The sequence below is a fragment of the Hyperolius riggenbachi genome, chromosome 6, assembly GCF_040937935.1.
Source record: "Hyperolius riggenbachi isolate aHypRig1 chromosome 6, aHypRig1.pri, whole genome shotgun sequence".
NCBI classification, from domain to species: domain Eukaryota; kingdom Metazoa; phylum Chordata; class Amphibia; order Anura; family Hyperoliidae; genus Hyperolius; species Hyperolius riggenbachi.
Genome location: NC_090651.1, coordinates 240,464,518 through 240,488,435, shown reverse-complemented (window position 1 = coordinate 240,488,435; position 23,918 = coordinate 240,464,518). Strand labels below are relative to the sequence as shown.

Genomic DNA, 23,918 nt, shown 5'->3' with positions numbered 1-23,918 from the left:
AGCAGTAATCTTAAAATCTGACAGAACCGACAGGTTCTCCTCAAGGGGGATTCTCAGGGTTTTCTTTGTTTTTAACATCATTTCCTGAACAGCAGTTGCAAAGTCTAACTGACAAAATAGTGTGCAAGTGAGTAGGAAACTGCTGTTTAAGAAATGCTGTTGAAAACAAAGAAAACCATGAGAATCCCCCATGAGGAGATGGACTTGCCCAAAACCTGTCGGTCCTGTCAGATTTCAACTGCCTACTTTTTTTGCGATAGTGGTCCTTCAAATTACTGTCCACAGGAGCACACTGGTGACAGTGTTCCTGATTAAAACATTGTCAGTTTGAGCCGGGGTTATGCAATAACCCACGCTCCCCCATGAAATTAAATTAAGTTAACATGGGACCCCTCCTGGGATCCAAACCCCCCTGCCCTCCCCCTGGTGGCTGTTAAAACACACACTCACACACTTCTAGTTGTGGAACGTGCTTCAGCATGTATAGCTTACCTGTTCTCGCTGCGGGCATCCTCTAGTGTCCCGTGCGGCTTCTGAACTTGCCATTAGAGCACCCGGCTCACTGTGATGTGACCGCAGTGAGCCTAGAGCTCTTTAATTATTAAGACAGCTGCACCACTGAATAGACACAGATCCTTCTGTATGTCTTTTATCCTACACCAGCTAATCCTTAGCGGAACATAAAAGAAACTTTCATGGCGAGTATCACCTTCACAACACACCTTAGTGCCAAAAACACACACTGTGTAAGGTGTTTAGGCAATCAAATGTCTTGCAAAGTGTAAACCAGTAATTTAATATGGCAACAAGGCCCCAAAATATACTTACGTACGACATGTTCGATGTGTAAAAGCATGTAAACAATCTCATGGGTGTGGTTACCATTCTAAGTATCCAACAAGTGGTCCATGCAGCCAAGGTGAGGTAGCAAGCATGGCATGAAGCTCTGCCTAAGCTCAATAAATCAGGAAATCTAAAAAGGACCTAAAGAGGTCACCCAGATCTGGAGGGAGCTATGCACCAATTTGATTTTTGCCCTGTGTGTTGGCTGGGCAGTACTGTAATCACTTTCACATTATCTAATTGTAGAAGTAAAAGAAGAAAGGAAATTAGAAGCTGGTAACATCACCACTACAGGAATTCGTCTGACATGGTCGAGGTTGTCTGGAGACACAGGGAGTTATGTGCTGGAGTATTCACCTGTATCAAATCCAAGAAGCAGGTCACAGATGGCCTTCTATGGAGGCGAGACCAGTGCAGTGCTCACTAACTTACCATCAAACACAACCTACCAAATCACTCTCATCTCTGATACCACAGACCAGTCTGTACAGCCTGAGACTATCCAAGTGTCCACCCTTCCAGGTGAGCCATGAGTTATTTTCCTGTGTAGAAATGTAACTTGTAGACCCACTACCGGTAGATATCTACTTCATACACAGTGCACTTTATAATAAAGGTGGCATGTGCCACATGCCCCATAGTGGCCGGACCGTACAATGCCTTCCAATCGGTTTCAGCACACAGACCATCCAATCTCGAGGACGCAATCGATGAGCTGAAACCGCTGGAATTTTGGCAGCAGACAGACCAGAGGGAGGCGTGTGATCTATTAAACACAAAATACTAGGCTGCCACCATCTCTTTTTGATGGGAAGAGAAGACCTAATCTGCCTGATACTAATACCTGCAAATAGAACCGTTAAAACACACCCTGTTCGGACTAATAACAACAATTCTCAGTAGCGATCTTCAGAAGCTAGAATTCTTTCTGTGTGTGGCTGAATAGTAGGGGTAGCTGAACAAATAAATAACTTTTAGAAGTCTTTTATTATGAATGCATTATAAATAATTAATATATACAGAAAAACATTAAAATCAACAATTATGGAGACAATAGTAGCACAGTATAAAAATAAAAAGGGAAGAAAATATGTATACTTAAGGTCAGGTGAAAATATGTCCTTTCTGGGAAAACACATGAAGTTTCTTTGTTTCCGGAGCAAAGTTCAAACACATATGGCCGCTGCTCGGTCCTCAGAGCAACAGCATGCCTTCGTGAAGATGGAATTTGGAGGACTCCTCCTCTCTGCCTGAAGCTTGGTTTTATTGAAGCTAGTTTTGAGGTGGGATCTCAGGTTCAGACCAGGGGCTGGACAGGGTGCGTTTAACCTTCTGGGTGAGTTAATTACACAAACATTTACTTCACTGGTCAACAAACATACTTCATGAAAAGAGTTCTGCTAGCAGCTGTGAAAGCCAGAGACCCCAGGCTCACAGTCTGCTGTACCTACATACAGTAAGATTTTGATCTGGCACGTCAATGACAATTGGTGCAGCAAACCGATTGCGGTGGCGTTTTCTTTTCTCGCGGCTCTTCCGTGACAGCATGTACTATAGATATAGTACTAACAAGACAAAAGAACTGTAACAAATCATTTTAGTCAGGCTGGTTTCACACCATAATTTGGCGTTAGCGATGCGGTGCATCGCAGCCACCGCACCGCATCATACCGCCAAAAACAGGCTTTCAGGGAACACTACGTTAGTGCACAATCTGAAAAACAATGTTCCATGCGCTCCTCGCCCCACCAACAGGGGAAATGAGTTCTAGGTTGTTAACGGGAGAAAACAAGGATCAATTAAACCAATAAAAACACCCTTGGATCGCTACCTACCATTAATGTGCGTGCTACACAGTTAAACTATCTCTATACAAAGTAAAGCGCTCAACAAGGTAAATAGAACATTCCCCACTTTCCTAATGTAACAATATGCTTTAGATTGCAGGGGTAAAGACCCCACTCTGCACAATAAGATTATCCCAGGAGTCCACAGTATAATGAACAGTTCCACACTGCACAATATTCAGTCCAAACAACTCCTATTGGTTCTTGAAAGTAAAATAGTCTCTTAATCTTCACACTTCATACAAAGGTACTGTTATACGCTCACCAGAAATGTTGGCCGACCAATTAGATCAGCAAACACGTATTTGGTCTTGCCAGCTATCGCCCTTTAGCTCCACCGGGACTCCGTTCATACAAAGGAAAGAGACACAGCAATAGTGTAATACTGCATACAAATCCAATACCGCAATAAGACCAGTGCATCTGATCTCACACTGTAACACCCAGCGTGCCTCCAGGCTCCACCAGATAAGAACTTTAGCCTCTCACCAGATCTCTGGGCTGACCCAGCACAGACCAGCAAATCAGCTTGTTTGTATCTCAATGTTGTCACTCCGTATGTGATAGACCTATGACTCAAACAGGATGTAGCATAGCGTAATTCCGTTTTATGAAAATAGATATAAAAAGTAGTGCACTCACATAATTTGTAGATAAAATGCGCATGTAATAATCATAATCCACGAGCTCGGCCAGCATCTCACCGGCTCCCCAGGCTCCGCCCAACTAGTTTCGTCAATTGACTCATCAAGGGCACGTTAGTGCACAGTGTTCCTTAACTGGCATTCGGCCAAGCAGGAAGCGACGTGCGCTTGCAGTCACTTCCTGCTTTGGGTATGTGGAAGTGCACGGAAGTGTATTGTAAAAATACGCTTCCGTGCATGCGTGTCATGATGTTACATAGTTACATAGTTATTTTGGTTGAAAAAAGACATACGTCCATCGAGTTCAACCAGTATAAAGTACAACACCAGCCTGCTCCCTCACATATCCCTGTTGATCCAGAGGAAGGCGAAAAAACCCTTACAAGGCATGGTCCAATTAGCCCCTAAAGGGAAAAATTCCTTCCCGACTCCAGACGGCAATCAGATAAAATCCCTGGATCAACATCATTAGGCATTACCTAGTAATTGTAGCCATGGATGTCTTTCAACGCAAGGAAAGCATCTAAGCCCCCTTTAAATGCAGGTATAGAGTTTGCCATAACGACTTCCTGTGGCAATGCATTCCACATCTTAATCACTCTTACTGTAAAGAACCCTTTCCTAAATAAATGGCTAAAACGTTTTTCCTCCATGCGCAGATCATGTCCTCTAGTCCTTTGAGAAGGCCTAGGGACAAAAAGCTCATCCGCCAAGGTATTATATTGCCCTCTGATGTATTTATACATGTTAATTAGATCCCCTCTAAGGCGTCTTTTCTCTAGACTAAATAAACCCAGTTTATCTAACCTTTCTTGATAAGTGAGACCTTCCATCCCACACATCAATTTTGTTGCTCGTCTCTGCACCTGCTCTAAAACTGCAATATCTTTTTTGTAATGTGGTGCCCAGAACTGAATTCCATATTCCAGATGTGGCCTTACTAGAGAGTTAAACAGGGGCAATATTATGCTAGCATCTCGAGTTTTTATTTCCCTTTTAATGCATCCCAAAATTTTGTTAGCTTTAGCTGCAGCTGCTTGGCATTGAGTACGATTATTTAACTTGTTGTCAATGAGTACTCCTAAGTCCTTCTCCAAGTTTGATGTCCCCAACTGTATCCCATTTATTTTGTATGGTGCTAGACCATTAGTACGTCCAAAATGCATGACCTTACATTTGTCAACATTGAATTTCATCTGCCATGTATCCAGATCCTATCCAGATCCTGTTGCAATATGACACTATCTTCCTGAGAGTTAATGATTCTGCACAATTTTGTATCATCTGCAAAAATAGCAACATTGCTCACTACTGCATCTACTAGGTCATTAATAAATAAATTGAAGAGCACTGGACCCAGAACAGACCCCTGTGGGACCCCACTGCTAACAGTCTCCCATTTTGAGTATGATCCATTGACCACAACTCTTTGTTTTCTGTCCATTAGCCAGTTCCCTATCCATGAACACAGACTCTTCCCCAGTCCTTGCTTCCTCAACTTTTGCACCAGACTTTTGTGGGGAACAGTGTCGAAGGCCTTTGCAAAGTCCAAGTATATCACATCTACAGCATTCCCAATATCCATATTAGCATTCACTACCTCATAAAAGCTGAGCATGTTAGTCAAACAGGACCTGTCTTTAGTAAACCCATGTTGATGCTGAGAAATAAGATTATTTTCTACTATGAAGTCATGTATAGTATCTCTTAGTAACCCCTCAAATAGTTTGCATACAACTGATGTTAAACTTACAGGTCTATAATTTCCCGGATCAGATTTTTTGCCCTTCTTAAATAATGGGAAAACGTGGGCTGTACGCCAATCCACTGGGACTCTGCCAGTTGCAAGAGAGTCACAAAAGATAAGATAAGGGGCGGAGCTTGCCATGGCGGTGTAAGGACGCGTGTGAACAGAGCTCCTCACTCAAAGCACCGTAATCAGCCTTAAAAACAGCTTTTCTTTTTCCACTTCTATCACAAAAGTATGCCCGGAGACCCCAAGAAGAAACATACCACCTCTAAACCGCAGAAGAAGGGGAACTCGACCCAGCAAACTGTCACAAAGTTCCTGTGCACCAGATCAGCGACGGAACAGCTTAAGATGGCGGAGGCCGCGACACCACGAGGCGCCAAGTCTAAGGAAGATAGCAGTGAAGCGACTACCCGCTCCCTCAACGAAATATGGGACTTTCTCCATAGCCTTCCGAATAAGAATGACCTGGCAGAGCTAGCAGATAAAATCACCACTACCACGAGAGCAGACCTACAGGAGCTAAGTGCGGTAGTCACAGAAAACTCCGACCGCATCTCCAGAGTAGAGGCTACCATTGAAAATATGCAAACCGAGCTGGCGAAGCTAAAAGCGGACCATCAGAAACAACTAACACTGAACACTACCCTCAGAAATGGCATGGAGGACCTACAGAATCGCAGCCGTAGGAACAACATACGGATTAGAGGTTTACCCGAATCCGTATCTACCAAACAACTGCTACCTACGATTACAACTATCTTTAATGGCCTACTGAGAAATCCAGATGACACGGATATTGAAGTCGACAGGATCCACAGAGCACTACGCCCCATGCCGGCAGATAACGAACCGCCACGCGACGTGATATGCAGGATCCATTATTTTGCTCTTAAAGAAAACATCATGCAAGCGGTCAGACAGAGGGTCGAAATATCGCATGAAGGAGCGCAGCTCACCTTTTTTCAGGATTTGGCACCCAGCACGCTAGCACAACGTAGAGCCCTCCAACCACTGCTAAAATCGCTTCAAGAACAAGGCGCAAGCTACAGGTGGGGATTCCCATTTCAAGTACAGATCACAAGAAATGATAAGTCATACACCCTGCGCACACCAGCAGACTTGCCGGAACTATTCAAATCCCTGGACCTGTTAGTGGTTGAAGTGCCGGAATGGAACCCGGAGCAGATCTTCACAGGCCTACCACAACGACTCCGTCGTCAGAAACAACGGAACAACCCAGTTGGCTGAATGTAGATGACGACTCGCTCCCTGAGCTTCTACACCAGATAAGTGGGGATCATCTTTATGTGTCTTGGGGTACACGCGGGCGTGAGCTGTACTTTCCCTTTTTCCCAACTTACTTACGGAGATTTGTGACGCACCATCTGTATAAACACGGAAAATAGCGGGTAGAAAATAGGACATAACTATTCTTTCAGGACCATAAGCTAGTCGGTTTTGGAAGGGGGAACGTAGAATAGGTGGGGAGGGGGTTAGTTGGAAACGGTTCACTATCATTAATGAAGAGACATAAACGCTACCAAGAGGAGGTGCTTTATTCATATGGAGCACACAAAGGAGAAGCTTCCGCATAGAGGACTCATGTCGCTGCACTACATTAGGATATATTTTCCTAATACATGAGTCAAGAGCACATGGTACCCTGAACAGACCTCGGACGGCATATACTGGTCACACACTCAAACTCCCATAGGTTGCAGAAGATATATTGTGTTGGTGAACTAACCCCGCTAGGGGACGCCTTTACTTTTGCACTTCCCTGCTGAAATACCTCAGTTAAATAGAGGGTCGTAGAAATATGTTCTGCTATTTTTTTTAAATTGCATATCCGTATAAGAATACAATGTGAATGTGCCTAAACATGTGATGTGAGGGTTGTAGTTTACATGATAAGCTTGAAATGATATGTATATCTAGATTCTACTACTGCAATTAGCCCGATGCTTAAAGATATATATAACATCTACACTAGTTTAAGCTGATAAGATAACTTGATAATGACCCCCCTTAAAAGAACAGGAAGCTATATAAGAACACATATGGATACATGAGGGGCACAGATTATTACAACATAACGCAAGGGGTTAATAGCATCAAAGTTGTAGGATAGGTCAAATGTAGCTCAATAGCGTAAAAACAGAAGAAGACATACATATATGTGCCTAATCCATTAGTAAACACTGAAAGCTTCCATTACACTAATCAGTAGACTTGATATCAACTCCCCAGCACACCAATATATATCTTTTCTCCCCTCGATAAAGCTCACTCTAGACAACGCAGACTATGACAGGACACCCTATAGATACAGCCCCACGCTCATACCCCAAAAGATAAAACAGGCTCACTTAGAGATCGCGGGGGGCACCACCTCCTACTCTGGCCAAGTATACCAAGACATATAGTATAGCAATTAGATATAAGATTAAAAGTCGCACAGAACACAGAAGTGGACAAATTTACACTTAAGCTGATTTTCACAAAATATGTTCCTATTTCAGGAACATGTAAATTACATTCAGATAATTGTGAGTGAGGAGCTGTTCTCATGACAGAGACGGTCATGACTTCTTCTCTCCCAAATAGGGCAGCCGTTAAGGCTATTAATCACAAAGTGATGAAAACTTGTTTTATGTTATCATGGAAGTTTATTGTTTTTAGTTTGGTTATAGTTTTTGGGTCTACTAGAGTTCACACATCAAAAATTAGACGATACATACCAACATGACACAATTAAAAATAGTGTCGATTAACGCCAAAGGGCTAAACATACCAGAAAAACGTACAGCATTGCTACACGACATGTGGATCCAGAAAGCCAACATTATACTGGTTCAAGAGACGCACTTTAAAGGAGATCTTACCCCACGGATTACAAACAAGCACTACCAGACAGTACACACTAGCAACTCCCCACTTTCTAAATCTAAGGGTGTAGCAATTATATTAGATAAACGCTTGCCAATTACTAATGTGGAGACTTTGACAGATGACCAGGGTAGATACATATTGCTAAAAGGGACAATCAATGAACATAAACATACAATCTGCTCGGTTTATGCCCCCAACTTAAATCAAGTGCCCTTTATATTAAAATTCCTAGAAGCCCTGGACTCCTTCAGAGAAGGGAGTGTGATCATAGGCGGTGATCTCAACATTGCACTAAACCCAAGTTTAGATACTTCCCATGGGAAATCCTCCATCTCATTCCATAAAATTAATAGAATCAGGAGGGCATTACAGGACAGACAACTTGTGGACACGTGGAGAATGTTGAATATCCAGTCGAGGGACTACACCTTTTACTCCTCACTTCATACAATATACACGAGAATTGATTATATTCTAGTATCTCACAATTTAATGTCTGACACATTAAAGGCAGATATTGGTGTGATATCATATTCTGATCATGCCCCGGTATCTATTGAGCTATGTGGTGGACATGGCAGGGGGAAACCATTTGACTGGAGATTCAACACCTCTATGCTTGCAGATAGGGAAACGGCTGATTCAATCGAGAAAGAACTACAAACTTATTTTCAGCTCAATGCCACCGATGAAGTGCCTTGCTCAACGGTCTGGGAAGCACATAAGTGTGTTATAAGGGGGTACCTGATCCAACTGGGCTCAAAGCTTAAAAAACAGCGTGAAAAAGAACTACTTGACCTGACCAATGTGATACAGACCCTTGAGCAAAGACATAAAAGATCGCTAAGGCCACAAGACCTAACGCAACTGACAGAGGCTAGAGAAGCAGTTAAAAGAATCATGAGAGCAAAAACACTGAGAACAGCACATAGATGCCAGAATGCGTTCTATTTGAACGGAAATAAACCGGGGAAACTCCTGGCCCGAGCACTCAGAATTCAACAACAAAGAAACTATGTCCCACAGATCATAGATGCTAAATCGAAAAAACACATTCGCAATGAGTCCATTGCACACACATTTAGGGAATTCTACTATAATCTTTATAATCTGCTGGGGGAGTCTGGAGGGGGTAGAGAGAGACATATCAAAAATAAGATGAAACAATACCTAATAGAATCTAAAATGCCCTCATTGACACAAGATATGGCAAAAATAATGGAGGAAGAAATTACTGAGGACGAAATAGCACAAGTTATATCCTCTATCAAATCAGGAAAGGCACCGGGACCGGATGGTCTGCCTATAGAATATTATAAACACTTCAGATCTACCCTAATTACACATCTGTGTAAAGCTTTTAACTCCATAGCGGACCCGGACAGTGCTGAAACGATCCCCCCACAGGACTTACAATCACATATCTCAGTTATCCACAAATCAGGTAAGGACCCAACATCGTGCCCAAGTTATAGGCCAATTTCTCTATTGAACTTGGACCTAAAGATTTTTTCAAAAATACTGGCCAACAGACTTGCTGAACATATGGGTTACTTAGTGCAATGGGACCAGGTGGGATTCATACCGGGAAGAGAGGGAAGAGACAACACGCTTAAAACACTAAATGTGATACAGTCTGCCCGGTCGAGGGCAATTCCGCTCATGCTACTTTCCACTGATGCGGAGAAGGCCTTCGACCGGGTAGACTGGATGTGGATGTCAGAGGTAATGAAACATATAGGCCTGGGAAATAGAATGCTAAGCTGCATAAACGCATTATACTCTAAACCCTCTGCACGCATTAAAGTTAATGGCACCTTATCAAATTCCTTCCCAATTACTAATGGGACACGACAAGGGTGCCCGTTCTCCCCATTAATGTTTGCCCTTTCCTTGGAACCCCTCTTATGCCATATTAGGGATAACGTAGACATCCAGGGACTCCCGATTGGAGAGCGAGACACCAAGATAGCGGCTTATGCCGATGATTTACTATTTTATATAGCTAATCCAGTCATCTCTCTCCCTAATCTGATCTCTGAGTTCCGCAAATTTGGCGAACTTTCCCTATTTAAAGTTAATATGGACAAATGCGAGGCCCTTAATGTCACACTTTCACCAGATTTAGAGAAATCACTAAAGTTAAATTTCCCGTTTAAATGGGGCGATCGTTTCATCACATATCTGGGGGTCAAAATTACCCCAAATGTTAAAGATATTTTTTCCGCCAATTACCCCCAAATGTTAGACGCCCTATCATTAGACCTTAGAAAGTGGGACAAGCCACAGTTTTCCTGGCTTGGACGTATATCAATCATAAAAATGGATGTCATGCCGCGACTCCTCTACCTGTTCCAGACTCTCCCGATACAGATCTCCAACGCATTTTTACAGAAAACCCAGATGGTGTTTAACCACTATATCTGGAAAGGAAAACCGCCTAGGATTAAACGTCAGATTTTATTCCGGTCTAAACAAACAGGAGGATTAGCAGTTCCAGAGGTGAGAAAATATTACTATGCTGCAGTCCTAACGAGACTTATAGATTGGCACAGACATGGAAATAGTAAGCAATGGGTAGGGATCGAACAAATACTTACAAAACATCCGTTGACACATCTGCCCTGGTCATCTATACAGAGTAAGAGAGAATGGACAATCTCTGATTTGGTACATAACACGTTAAGGGTGATGTCTAAAATACGCCACATGCCTGATATGTCCCCATGGCCTACCCCTTTGACACCTCTGTGGGATAACCCAGAATTTGCCCCGGGATGTACAAATGGTTATTTAAGACAATGGAAGCTGAACGGACCAACTACAACAAAAGACCTCTGTAATAACAGAGAGTGGATACCACTGGAGGAATTAAAACGCAGGCATAACAACACTGGTCTAGACTGGTGGGGACTCACCCAGATCAGACACTTTCTACAATCTATGGGCATACAGCCTACACTTGTCAGAGAAAGCACTGAATTTGAGAAACTATGTCAGACTACCGAGCCTCTACGTAAGACTCTATCTATAATTTATGCCTTATTATTAGACCAAGACATGGATAATGTCCCATATTTTACAATTTGGGAAAACGAACTAGGTGTTTCTTTTAGCAGAAAACAAAAAACATCCATGTGTATATACGCACACAAAACATCTATAGCTTCCCGTATTCAAGAAATCAACTACAAAGTACTAACAAGATGGTATTATACACCACTTAAATTAGCAAAAATATATCCAAATAGAAACCCACACTGCTGGAGATGTGAGCAAGATCAAGGCTCCATGACACACATATTCTGGACGTGCCCACTAATAACGCCCTTCTGGCACAAAATAGAAAAGATCCTTAAAGAAATGACCAATAGGGAAACTCCTTTCTCCCCCCAATTCTACTTACTATACTGCAATGACTGGAGCATGAAGTCTTTCAAGGGCTCGGTGGTCAGACATATCTTAAACACTGCAAAGGTGATATTGGTTAGAGCCTGGGGTACTAAGAAAATACCTACATTAGCAGAGGTAGTAAAAGAAATGGATCTCACATATGACTTAGAAAGCACAGTCTTTGCTATGCAAGGCAGATCAGAAAAATTCTCTGATATATGGAGGATTTGGTCAGTATACAGATATTCAGATGAGTTCAAACAAGCACTAGAAAATGAATAGAGTACTAATTGGCCCAGATGGCTATATGTCGACCAACAAATGTACCATCTTACTAATGTTGACAATATAGTCTATTGCAAACTCTGAGACCCATAGTTCGGAATTTGTTTATGGTTACTTTTCATTGTTTCAAAAAACAAAAAACTTCGTTGACACCCCGTATGTATAACAATTGATGCAAGAACATGTCTTACCGTATACTTGTTTATATGATTTGATGTAACAACTCTTTCTTGATGCACTGTTCATGTATTTATATATCTGTCAACAATAATAAAGATTTTGAAAAACAAAAGATAAGATAAAGGGGTTTATCTATAACTGAACTTAATTCCCTTAGGACCCGAGGATGCATGCCATCCGGGCCAGGTGCCTTGTCTATTTTTAATTTATTTAGTCTTGCCTTCACTTCTTCCTGCGTTAAGTATTTAATATTACAGTTAGAAGATTGAGACTCTTCCGCCTCTGTAGTTTGCAACAGTGCTGTTTCTTTTGTGAAGACAGAAGCAAAGAAAGCATTTAATAACTCTGCCTTACCTTGGTCATCCACCATTGAGTTCCCATCCTCATCCTTTAGGAGTACTATACAGTCAACCTTTCTTTTTTTAGAGTTAATGTACTTGTAAAACTTTTTTGGGTTAGATTTGATATCCTTAGCGATTTGTTTTTCAGCTTCAATCTTTGCCTGCCTAATTTCTGCAACACCAACGCCATCGCCAAAGACTAACATGACTTCTGGGCCGACACAGATCGCCGCAGGAGCCACGCGGTAACGTAGGTATGCACCAGCGTTAAATCGGACACCTACGGCGCAGCGTACCATAACGTGGGAAGTATGAACTTCTCCATAGACTATCATTAGGCTGCAGTAGCAGTGAGGAAATTTGCTGCAATGCACTGCACCAGTCTGAAAGGGTCCTCAAGGCATACTGTATAATGAACAGTTTATTTGTGTTATTGTGTTATTGTTTTCACACAAGAACATCAAAGGATTACTTACAAGTAGTGTTGGGCGAACAGTGTTCGCCACTGTTCGGGTTCTGCAGAACATCACCCTGTTCGGGTGATGTTCGAGTTCGGCCGAACACCTGACGGTGCTCGGCCAAACCGTTCGGCCATATGGCCGAACTAAGAGCGCATGGCCGAACGTTCCCCGAACGTTCGGCTAGCGCTGTGATTGGCCGAACGGGTCACGTGGTTCGGACCCGAACGCGCTCTGATTGGCCGAACTGTCACGTGGTTCGGGTAAATAAATACCCGAACCACGTCATATCTCCGCCATTTGTCTGTGGGTTTAGCTTTGGGTAGGCAGGCAGGGTAGTTCGCGCTCCAGCCACGCTAGCCAGGGTCCCCCCCAGTCATTGTGTGTCGCTGCTGGGAATAGTAGTACACCGCTCGCTCAGCATTCTGTTTACTGCCACTCTGTGTACCTCGCTCAGCCACACTATATAGCATTCTGTTTACTGCCACTCTGTGTCTGCTGGGAATAGTAGTACACCGCTTGCACAGCCACACTATATAGCATTCTGTTTACTGCCACTCTGTGTACCTCGCTCAGCCACACTATATAGCATTCTGTTTACTGCCACTCTGTGTCTGCTGGGAATAGTGGTACACCGCTCGCTCAGCCACACTATATAGCATTCTGTTCACTGTTCTGTGTCTGCTTGGAATAGTGGTACACCGCTCGTTCAGCCACACTATATAGCATTCTGTGTACTGTTCTGTGTCTGCTGGGAACAGTAGTACACCGCTCGTTCAGCCACACTATATAGCATTCTGTGTACTGTTCTGTGTCTGCTGGGAACAGTAGTACACCGCTCGCTCAGCCACACTATATAGCATTCTGTTCACTGTTCTGTGTCTGCTGGGAATAGTGGTACACCGCTCGCTCAGCCACACTATATAGCATTCTGTTCACTGTTCTGTGTCTGCTGGGAATAGTGGTACACCGCTCGCTCAGCCACACTATATAGCATTCTGTTTACTGTTCTGTGTCTGCTGGGAATAGTGGTACACCGCTCGCTCATCCACACTATATAGCATTCTGTTCACTGTTCTGTGTCTGCTGGGAATAGTGGTACACCGCTCGCTCAGCCACACTATATAGCATTCTGTTCACTGTTCTGTGTCTGCTGGGAATAGTGGTACACCGCTCGCTCAGCCACACTATATAGCATTCTGTTCACTGTTCTGTGTCTGCTGGGAATAGTGGTACACCGCTCGCTCAGCCACACTATATAGCATTCTGTTCACTGTTCTGTGTCTGCTGGGAATAGTGGTACACCGCTCGCTCAGCCACACTATATAGCATTCTGTTCACTGTTCTGTGTCTGCTGGGAATAGTGGTACACCGCTCGCTCAGCCACACTATATAGCATTCTGTTTACTGTTCTGTGTCTGCTGGGAATAGTGGTACACCGCTCGCTCATCCACACTATATAGCATTCTGTTCACTGTTCTGTGTCTGCTGGGAATAGTGGTACACCGCTCGCTCAGCCACACTATATAGCATTCTGTTCACTGTTCTGTGTCTGCTGGGAATAGTGGTACACCGCTCGCTCAGCCACACTATATAGCATTCTGTTCACTGTTCTGTGTCTGCTGGGAACAGTGGTACACCGCTCGTTCAGCCACACTATATAGCATTCTGTGTACTGTTCTGTGTCTGCTGGGAACAGTAGTACACCGCTCGTTCAGCCACACTATATAGCATTCTGTGTACTGTTCTGTGTCTGCTGGGAACAGTAGTACACCGCTCGTTCAGCCACACTATATAGCATTCTGTTCACTGTTCTGTGTCTGCTGGGAATAGTGGTACACCGCTCGCTCAGCCACACTATATAGCATTCTGTTCACTGTTCTGTGTCTGCTGGGAACAGTAGTACACCGCTCGTTCAGCCACACTATATAGCATTCTGTGTACTGTTCTGTGTCTGCTGGGAACAGTAGTACACCGCTCGTTCAGCCACACTATATAGCATTCTGTTCACTGTTCTGTGTCTGCTGGGAATAGTGGTACACCGCTCGCTCAGCCACACTATATAGCATTCTGTGTACTGTTCTGTGTCTGCTGGGAACAGTAGTACACCGCTCGTTCAGCCACACTATATAGCATTCTGTTCACTGTTCTGTGTCTGCTGGGAATAGTGGTACACCGCTCGCTCAGCCACACTATATAGCATTCTGTTCACTGTTCTGTGTCTGCTGGGAATAGTGGTACACCGCTCACCCGTCACTGTATAGCATTGTGCTCTGTGTCGCTGCTGGGAATAGTGGTACTGTATAGCATTTCTGTACTGCCACTGTACTGCTGCCAGTCAGCGTGTACTGTAAGGATAAGTGAAATGAGGAAGAAATCCGGTGAAAGAGGGAGGGGCAAGGGAAGAGGTGTTTCCCCTGACGGTTCACGTACAGGCCACAGGGGAGCACCCAAGAAAACCCACTCAATACCACCCATGTTGTCCAGGACAACAACCCTCACAAATCCAAAAGAACAGGACCAGATAATTACTTGGATGACCTCTCAAGCGTCCAGCAGTGGGTTAAGCAGCACCAGCACATCACGCACGAGGTCCGAGTCCTCAGCCAGTTACAAGGAGCCAGTGGGCACAAAGCTGACACAACCGGCAGCGACACCACGCACACAACTGCCAGATAACCAGTCCGATGAATTACCTCAGGACACAATGGGGTATTCGCAGGAGCTATTCCCAGCCCAACAAACTTCCACCTTTCAAAGGTCAATGGAGGAACAGCCAGAAATGTTGTGCCTGGATTCACAACCGTTAACTGTGGGAAATGTACCGCGCACTGAAATACGAGGCGAGTCCGAAGAGGACTCGGAAACCCAAATCCCAGAGCAATTTGGGCAGGAGGGGTTGCAATTGCAGGAGGTCGGCCGACAAGATCTGGAAGACGACGTTGGAGTGTGCTGCGCAGAGGTTGTTGTGGGGAGCTCTACTCCACGGCGGTGGCCCACAATGACATATGACGAGTTTGAGGAGATGGAAGAGGAGGGTATGGACAATGTGGACAGAGACCCAGATTTTGTTTGTGAACGAGAACATCGCCGTCGTAGCAGCAGCACAGATGAGTCTGTTGAAGAACACACTGCTGCACGAGTTCGCCTTGTGCCACAAGGTAGGCGGCGCGCAATTTCAGGCACCACAAGCGTGGAAGTTCAAGTGAGAGGCAAAAGAGGAGCAAACAGAAATCGCCAGCAAGGAGGCAGGTGCTCCAAAGTCTGGGCTTTCTTTGAAGACTGCACTGAGGATGTTACCATGGCGATTTGCAAGGTGTGCAAGACCCGCCTGAGCAGGGGGAAAAATATTAACAACCTCTCCACCACCAGCATGAGCCGTCACATGCTATCCAAACATCCCACTCTTTGGGCAAACGCGTCAGGACAGGGTACCAGAAACAACACTGCCTCCCTTGGGTTCACCAGACCCGCCTCAGCAGCAGCAGTAGCCCAGCCATTGCGTGGTTCACAACATTCACAAACATCAGACGACGCTGACACTGTCACTTTCCGGAGTAGTGCTCTTGAGGTCTCCCAGTGTTCATCAAACACAACAACCAACAGCCCTTCCGTGTGCAGCGCTACGGTTCAGTTGTCTGTGTCGGAGATGTTTGAGCGCAAGAGGAAATTGCCAGCAAATGACCCCCGGGCCGTGGCAGTAACAGCCAGCATAGCCAAGCTTCTGGCCTGCGAAATGCTGCCATATCGATTGGTGGAGACAAACAGCTTCAAGGGCATGATGTCAGTGGCCATCCCACGTTACGTGGTTCCCAGCCGCTACCACTTTGCACGCTCTGCAGTGCCTGAGTTGCATGAGCACGTGGTCAGCAAAATAACCCGAAGCTTGAAGAATGCCGTTGCCTGCAAGGTTCACCTCACCACTGACACCTGGACGAGTGCGTTCGGCCAGGGTAGATACATCTCCCTTACCGCGCACTGGGTGAACCTTGTGGAGCCTGGCAGCGATTCCTCACCTGCTACGGCACGGGTGTTGCCCACGCCACAAACAGCTGCACCGCCGTCCCTCCCACTGGATAACAGCAGCACCTACCTCTCTGACTCCTTCTCCTCCAACGCATCTCAAAGCTGTACCTCATCCGGAAACGCTAACCCAGCAGCAGTAGGATCGTGGAAGCAGTGCAGCACAGCTGTTGGCATGCGTCAGCAAGCGTTGCTGAAGCTAATCTGCCTTGGGGATAAGCAGCACACAGGGGAGGAAATTTGGAGGGGAATAAAGGAACAGACGGATTTGTGGCTGGCACCGCTGGACCTGAAACCGGGCATGGTTGTGTGTGATAATGGGAGTAATCTCATTCGCGCTTTAAGGTTGGCTAAGCTGACACACATCCCTTGCCTGGCGCACGTGATGAACCTAGTAGTTCAGCGGTTCCTGAGGACATACCCAGGCGTGCCCGATCTGCTGTTGAAGGTGCGTCGAGTGTCCAAACATTGTAGAAATTCCAGTACTGCTTCGGGGGCACTCGCCAAGATGCAGGAGCGCTTCAATCTCCCCCACCATCGCTTGCTGTGTGATGTCCCTACGCGCTGGAATTCTACGCTGCACATGCTAGCCCGCTTTTGCGAGCAGAAGAGTGCAGTGGTCCAGTACATGACGGCGCAGTACCGAGGCGCATCCGGCCAGCTGCCAAGCTTCTGTGGATCCGATTGGGCCAACATGTTGGACCTCTGCCAAGTCCTCCAAAATTTTGAGCAATCCACGTTGCTTGTGAGCAGTGACAACTCTTCAGTCAGCATTACCATACCACTGCTGTGTTTACTGAAGAGGTCGATGTTAAAAATCAAGGAAACAGCTGTCATGATGCAACTGGGGGAATCTGAAGGAGAAAACGATCAGCGTGATGGTACCAACATCAGGCCATCCGCCTCAGGGAACGCTGGCCCCAGCAGCTATGACGAAGAAGAGGAGGAGGAACAGCTGGAGTTGGAGCAGGAATTTCATGCCACCACTGACGAGGGCCAGAGCGGTGCACGTTGGACTTCCACAATTCAACGCGAATGGTCAGCAGAAGCAGACCAGGAGGAAGGTGACGACTATGATGCATCACAACAACTATCACAACGCTCACAAGAGGATGATGAGGATTCTGGTAGGACTCTGGCACACATGGCTCAATTCATGCTAGACTGCATTGAACGTGACCCACGCATTGTGCGCATTCTGGACAACACCAATTACTGGGTTTATACCCTTCTGGATCCACGGTACAAACACAATGTTCCAAAACTGCTTGAAGAAAGAGTCAGACAGGTCAAAATGGAAGAATACCAGCAGGCCCTTGTGGAGACTTTAGAGAGGAGATTGACATCCTCCCCCTCCTCTAGCCAGTTGTACGCAGACAGACTGACTTCCGCAAACCCAGGACGACCAGGAGGGCAGCAAACAACGCAAGCCGCAGCTAGTACCCAAAAGGGAATGGTATCGGCAGTGTCCTTGGAGTGGGAAAATTTTCTGACACCCATGCAGCCGCAGCCCACTGAACAGCAAGCGTGCAGATCCACCTCCAACACCGATCGCCTGGAGAAGATGGTCAAGGACTACATGTCAGATGGCGTAGCTGTGTCGAACCATCCATCTGCACCCTTCAACTATTGGGTATCGAAGCTAGACACCTGGCACGAACTGGCAATGTACGCAATAGAGGTGCTGGCTTGCCCGGCAGCCAGCGTTATGTCGGAACGCTGTTTCAGTGCTGCCGGAGGCATCGTCACAGATCGGCGTATCCGCCTCTCTACAGACAATGCAGACCGTCTGACTCAAATTAAAATGAATCAATCCTGGATTGGAAATGACTACGCAACACTCCAGGACCCCAACCAAGTAACATGACCAATGAACATCTGGGATGGTGTTGCGTTTCCGGGCCCTGTTTATTGAACCTCTCATCTGTATTACATTTATGACTGCATGGCGGCAAAAAGCATTGCTGCTATATCCGCACGCTTTTTGTCCACATGCAAGGCCTGGGTTGTTGTGTCTCACAAAGCGTGGCCTTCTCCTCCTGCGCCTGCTCCTGTTCCATCACGTCTGCTGCTGCTGGGTTAGCGTTGCCGCGTGGTCCCTGTTTATTGAACCACTTATCTTTATTACATTTATGACTGCATGGCGGTACAAAGCATGCTATCCGCACGCTTCTTGCCCTCATGCAAGGCCTGGGTTGTTGTGTCTCACAAAGCGTGGCCTTCTCCTCCTGCGCCTCCTCCTGTTCCATCACGTCTGCTGCTGCTGGGTTAGCGTTGCCGCGTGGTCCCTGTTTATTGAACCACTTATCTTTATTACATTTATGACTGCATGGCCGTACAAAGCCTGCTATCCGCACGCTTCTTGCCCTCATGCAAGGCCTGGGTTGTTGTGTCTCACAAAGCGTGGCCTTCTCCTCCTGCGCCTGCTCCTGTTCCATCACGTCTGCTGCTGCTGGGTTAGCGTTGCCGCGTGGTCCCTGTTTATTGAACCACTTATCTTTATTACATTTATGACTGCATGGCGGTACAAAGCCTGCTATCCGCACGCTTCTTGCCCTCATGCAAGGCCGGGGTTGTTGTGTCTCACAAAGCGTGGCCTTCTTCTCCTCCTGCGCCACCCTCCTCCTGTTCCATCACGTGTGCTGCTGCTGGGTTAGCGTTACCGGTCCCTTTTCCTGGAACCTCTTATATGTATTACATTTATGACTGCATGCCGACAAAAAACATGTTACCTGTGCAAAGAAAACAGACATTTCCCGCATTTAAAAGACAGTTTTCCCTTTGAAACTTTAAAATCGATTTTCTCAAAAACTATAAGCTCTTTTTGCTAATTTTTTTTTCCTCTTGTACCCACTCCCAAGGTGCACATACCCTGCAAATTTGGGGTATGTAGCATGTAAGGAGGCTTTACAAACCACAAAAGTTCGGGTCCCCATTGACTTCCATTATGTTCGGAGTTCGGGTCGAACACCCGAACATCGCGGCCATGTTCGGCCTGTTCGGCCCGAACCCGAACATCTAGATGTTCGCCCAACACTACTTACAAGCACTGCATGAAAATAGAAATGGTCTGGCCAATTGTTGTTGTAATGTGTCCCTTACTGCCTTTCAGATCTCATCCGTGCTAGAAATCTGCAGGTTCAGAATATAACATCAACAACTTTCAAAGTAACTTGGTCCAGGTTGTTTGGTGATGCCGGCCGTTACTTTGTGGATTATGCACCTTTGTCTGATCCAAGAAGAAAGCAACGGAAGACTTTGTATGGTGATCAGACCAGTGTGGTGATAAGTGGTGTGTCACCAAATACCACCTACCTGATGACATTCACCCCAGAATCCAGTCTGGAGAATATGCAGTCCCAGACCCTCCAGATCTCCACCCTCCCAGGTACAGTTCAGGTTTATATAAAGTTAAAATGTGTACATATCCAGTGTCATAACTTCTCCTGTAGTAACTACTCATTTGTAAATCTGGTTCATTTAGCGATCTTTATCAAGCCCAATATAGTGCAGTAATTCAGGAAGTTTGCATAAAAGATAATAAATTGGAGGACTCACAGACCTTGGCTGCCAGAGAGGAACCAGAAGTGAATGGAGCATATGTCCATCCCCACTGTTTTTCCAGGTTTGCCACTCTCCAAAAAATGATACCTGTGATAAAAAAACAAAATAAATACACGTATAAGATCGCAAAAATTTGCAAGCTTGACTTGACAAAGACACACTGGTGTGTCAAAACGTATCGTCATAATCACCCAACACACAGTGCTTGCCTGGACTCCAGACCAACCACGTAGCCTTGTTGATGTTCCCCGCTGGCCATGGTCAACGTCTAAGGAGGGGAACATTTGGCCATGTGAGATACATTTGCAAATGTATGCGATCTTGTACCTGCATTTCTTTTGCAATTTGCAAACTGAATTAAAGGTATTGCACCATAGAGAAGCCCCCAGTGAAAGTAAGTATCTGTGCTTGATGGAAAGATGATGGGCACAAACACTTAATTACACTTGGCATGCACGAGTTCCATTTGGCAGTAAGTCTATGTTGCAGTCTCTGTGGCCTTTCCAAATATTTAGTGGAGCCCTCTGTTGTCCTGTTGCTTGTCTGTACAGTGCATATTGTAAGACTTCATTGTGTGTTCAGGTATGGGAAGTGGAAAAACATATACTGCTTGTGGGGACAACCCCCTCTCCAACTTTCTGGTGCAGGGTGGAGGAGAGGGAAGGCACAATGGGTGATCATGTGGGTGGTCTGGGCATGAGGGAAGGCATGGAGCAGTCCACTTACTCAGCCACCAAAGGAAGAAACTAACGATGCAGAACCTCAAAGAAAAGAGAGTTTACTCAGTTAAGTATATGTTTGTAACATATACATTTGAATTCCTCTGGCACCAGTGCTGTAGTGGCCATCTGAACCAAAGTTCAGTACTGCTTTAAAGTGAACCTCCAGACTAAAAATCGCTCAGCAGCACTGAAAAGGCCTGGTGTTTCTTTAACAGTTTCACGGCATCAGAACTTTGTTTTTCTTACCAAAGCATCATTTTAAGCTGCATTTTTAGCTAAGCTCCACCCATCAAAGAAAAAAACCCCAGGCTTTTTTTCCCTGATGCTGTGCAGAGCATGATGGGATTTCCTATGTTGTTATTCATGTTGCCTAGCAACTGGGAGATGTGCTCAGGACACAGGACAGTTGGAACTGTGTCTCATGCTCCCTGTCACCTCCTTTCAACCAAAAAGATTGCTGCCATCATGAAATCAAACATTTGTCTGTTCTTTTAAAACAGGGTGGGTAAGAGATTATATTACCTATCTATTTTAATTAACATAACTAATGTAACTTAATGACAGTATGTTTGTTTAGGCTGTAGTTCCTCGTTAAATACATATTTTTGTATTTGATTGTTGACAATGCCGGAATGATGAATCCTGGGTTGAGCTGAAGAGTGGGTAATTTTGCAGAAAGCACTGTGGAAGTGTTTTTTTTTTATTTATGTAGTTTAATGTATAGGAGTCCTAGTGTAGGTTTTATTGCTTGCTGGAATTATGATTGTGTTTAAATAAATGTTTGAAACCCTTTGCAACCAGCATCTGATGCCATCTTAGGGCTAGTTCACACTCGTCGCTTGGAGCGCCGCTGGCCCGCAATCACGTTCGGCTCCGCGATTGTAACTAAAATCTCACAATTCTGCGCGATTTGCGCTTGTGATTCCTGTACAATAGAACAGGAATCACTGAGCAAACCCCCCAAAACGCTGCATGCAGCATGTTTGCGATTAATCGAAATCGCAACCGCTGCAGTGGGAATGTATCCATAGGGATATATTCTAGCAGCGCTTTGCTGACCGCCGGCGATCAGCAAAGAAGAATCGCCTAAGTGTGAACCAGCCCTAAATGTTTGTATGGTGGTCTGTTGTATTCTTGTACATATGGTTGCTGCAGGTAGTCAGATAATTGTGCCAAGCAATAAGGAGTTATTGGATATTGTTTTCTACCATTTGTGGAGATTGGATCCTCTGACTGCTAGTTTTGTCTTGCGGCATCAGTTTTGTGTGTACAAGTGTGTCTTTATTTTGTACTTCCTATCCTGTATCTATGAAGCTGTTTTTCATTTTTTTTTCTTGTTTTATTACCTTCTAATTACAATAAACACCACTGACTCGCTTTACATGTTTATGACTTCACCTCTTTCTTACAGATTTTATCCAATCAAGACATTTGAAGGTGATGAATGTAACACCAACAGGTTTTCACCTGACCTGGTCCGCACTGCCAGGAGACACGGGGACTTATACTGTACACTATTCAGCAGCTTCTGAGATGGGGGTGAAGCCACACATGTTGCTGTTTCGAGAGACCAGTGCTGTTATCACAGACTTAACTCCAAACACTTCCTACAAGGTCACATTTACCCCCATGTCCACCATGCAGACTAACCAAACCCAGACTATCCAGGTTTCCATCCCTCCCTCAGGTGAGATGCACCTACTTGCTGACTAAATCAGATTGTGTACATACTTTATACATCTTCTACAACAGAAATGGACAGATTTTTCAAGTAGTTGTGTTATAGAACGTAAGGTGCCCATACACGTATCGACTTTCCTGCTTGTCTGGTCAATTGACTTTCAATCAATTGTGACCCAAAAATCAATCAAAAGTATGGACAGGTGACATATCTGGGTTGATTGGGAATGGGACAGGAGCCGCAGTAGATCGGCAGCCCATAGCATCGAAATGATTTGATTGATTTTTAAAATGGAAATGCTGTGTGTGGTAATAATTTGTTTCTCTCTAAATCGATTCCAATTACAAGTGTATGTCCATCATTACAGAACACCGCCAGGCACATCACCTTTATTGTTTGGGGTCTCATAAATATGCTGTAATTGTGATTCAGCAGCAGTTGCACATATATTTATATATAATATATACATTATAGGTTTACTCTTAGTGATAACACATGCCTTGCACATGCTGCACTTAGGGCTGGTGCACGCCAGAGCGGTTCTGGAGCGTTTTTTAACTTTCAAAAAGTTTTTATTGTTTTCAACTTTATCAAAACAAGTAACAGGAGATATGCAAAACAAGATATAAGGTATACATAACAGCCATAAAGATGCATTGTACGGCTAGATATATCTCCAGGGGTGGCTAGAAAGAAAAAGGGGGGTATCAGGCACAGCGGTTACCGCCTAGGCGGGTACATTACACATAATGACTAGCGGCCGTTGGCAGCAACAAGGCATCAAATACCAACAGCCTACATAGCCCAAGCCTATAGCTATAATACATTTTATAGAGGCCCAGCTGCAGAAGTTGCGGGCCAGCTCTCAGGGCTACTAAAGCCTGAGGGCGGGAGAGGGTTGGGGAGGAGGGAGGGAAGAAAATAAGACAAACAAAAGGGAAAGGGGAGATGGAAGACACAGGAAGAGTATATTGAGGAGACAGGTGGAACGAAAGTAAGAGGGTAAAGATCAGAAAAAAGAGAGAAGGCTAATAGGAGGAAGGAAGAAGAAAAGAGAGGGTCACAACCAGCCTGCTGTTGAGCATGAAGGGGAAGAATTCGCCTGGGGGTCTAAAATATTGGGGGAGGCGCGTGATATCTGCCTCTGGTTAGACTTCAGTGACATTTTGTGGGATCCAGTGGGAGTAATTTAGGAAATAGGGCTTCCAAACCTTTTCAAATTTAGGCAGGGAGTCATCCAATATAGCCCTCATCCTATCGAAGCATAAGGCGAAGCTTAAATTGGACTTAAA

At 45.0% G+C, this 23,918-nt stretch overlaps 1 protein-coding gene across 1 annotated transcript in view; it reads left to right on the top strand.

Annotated features, from left to right (window-relative positions):
• The window catches only part of VWA1 (von Willebrand factor A domain containing 1), a 137,619-nt gene that overhangs the window by 87,824 nt on the left and 25,877 nt on the right, over positions 1-23,918 (top strand). The window contains exons 4-6 of the mRNA XM_068240589.1: positions 1,090-1,365; positions 19,772-20,047; positions 22,357-22,632. Of these exons, the coding sequence (XP_068096690.1) occupies positions 1,090-1,365; positions 19,772-20,047; positions 22,357-22,632 (828 nt within the window). The remainder of the gene's footprint in view (positions 1-1,089; positions 1,366-19,771; positions 20,048-22,356; positions 22,633-23,918) is intronic.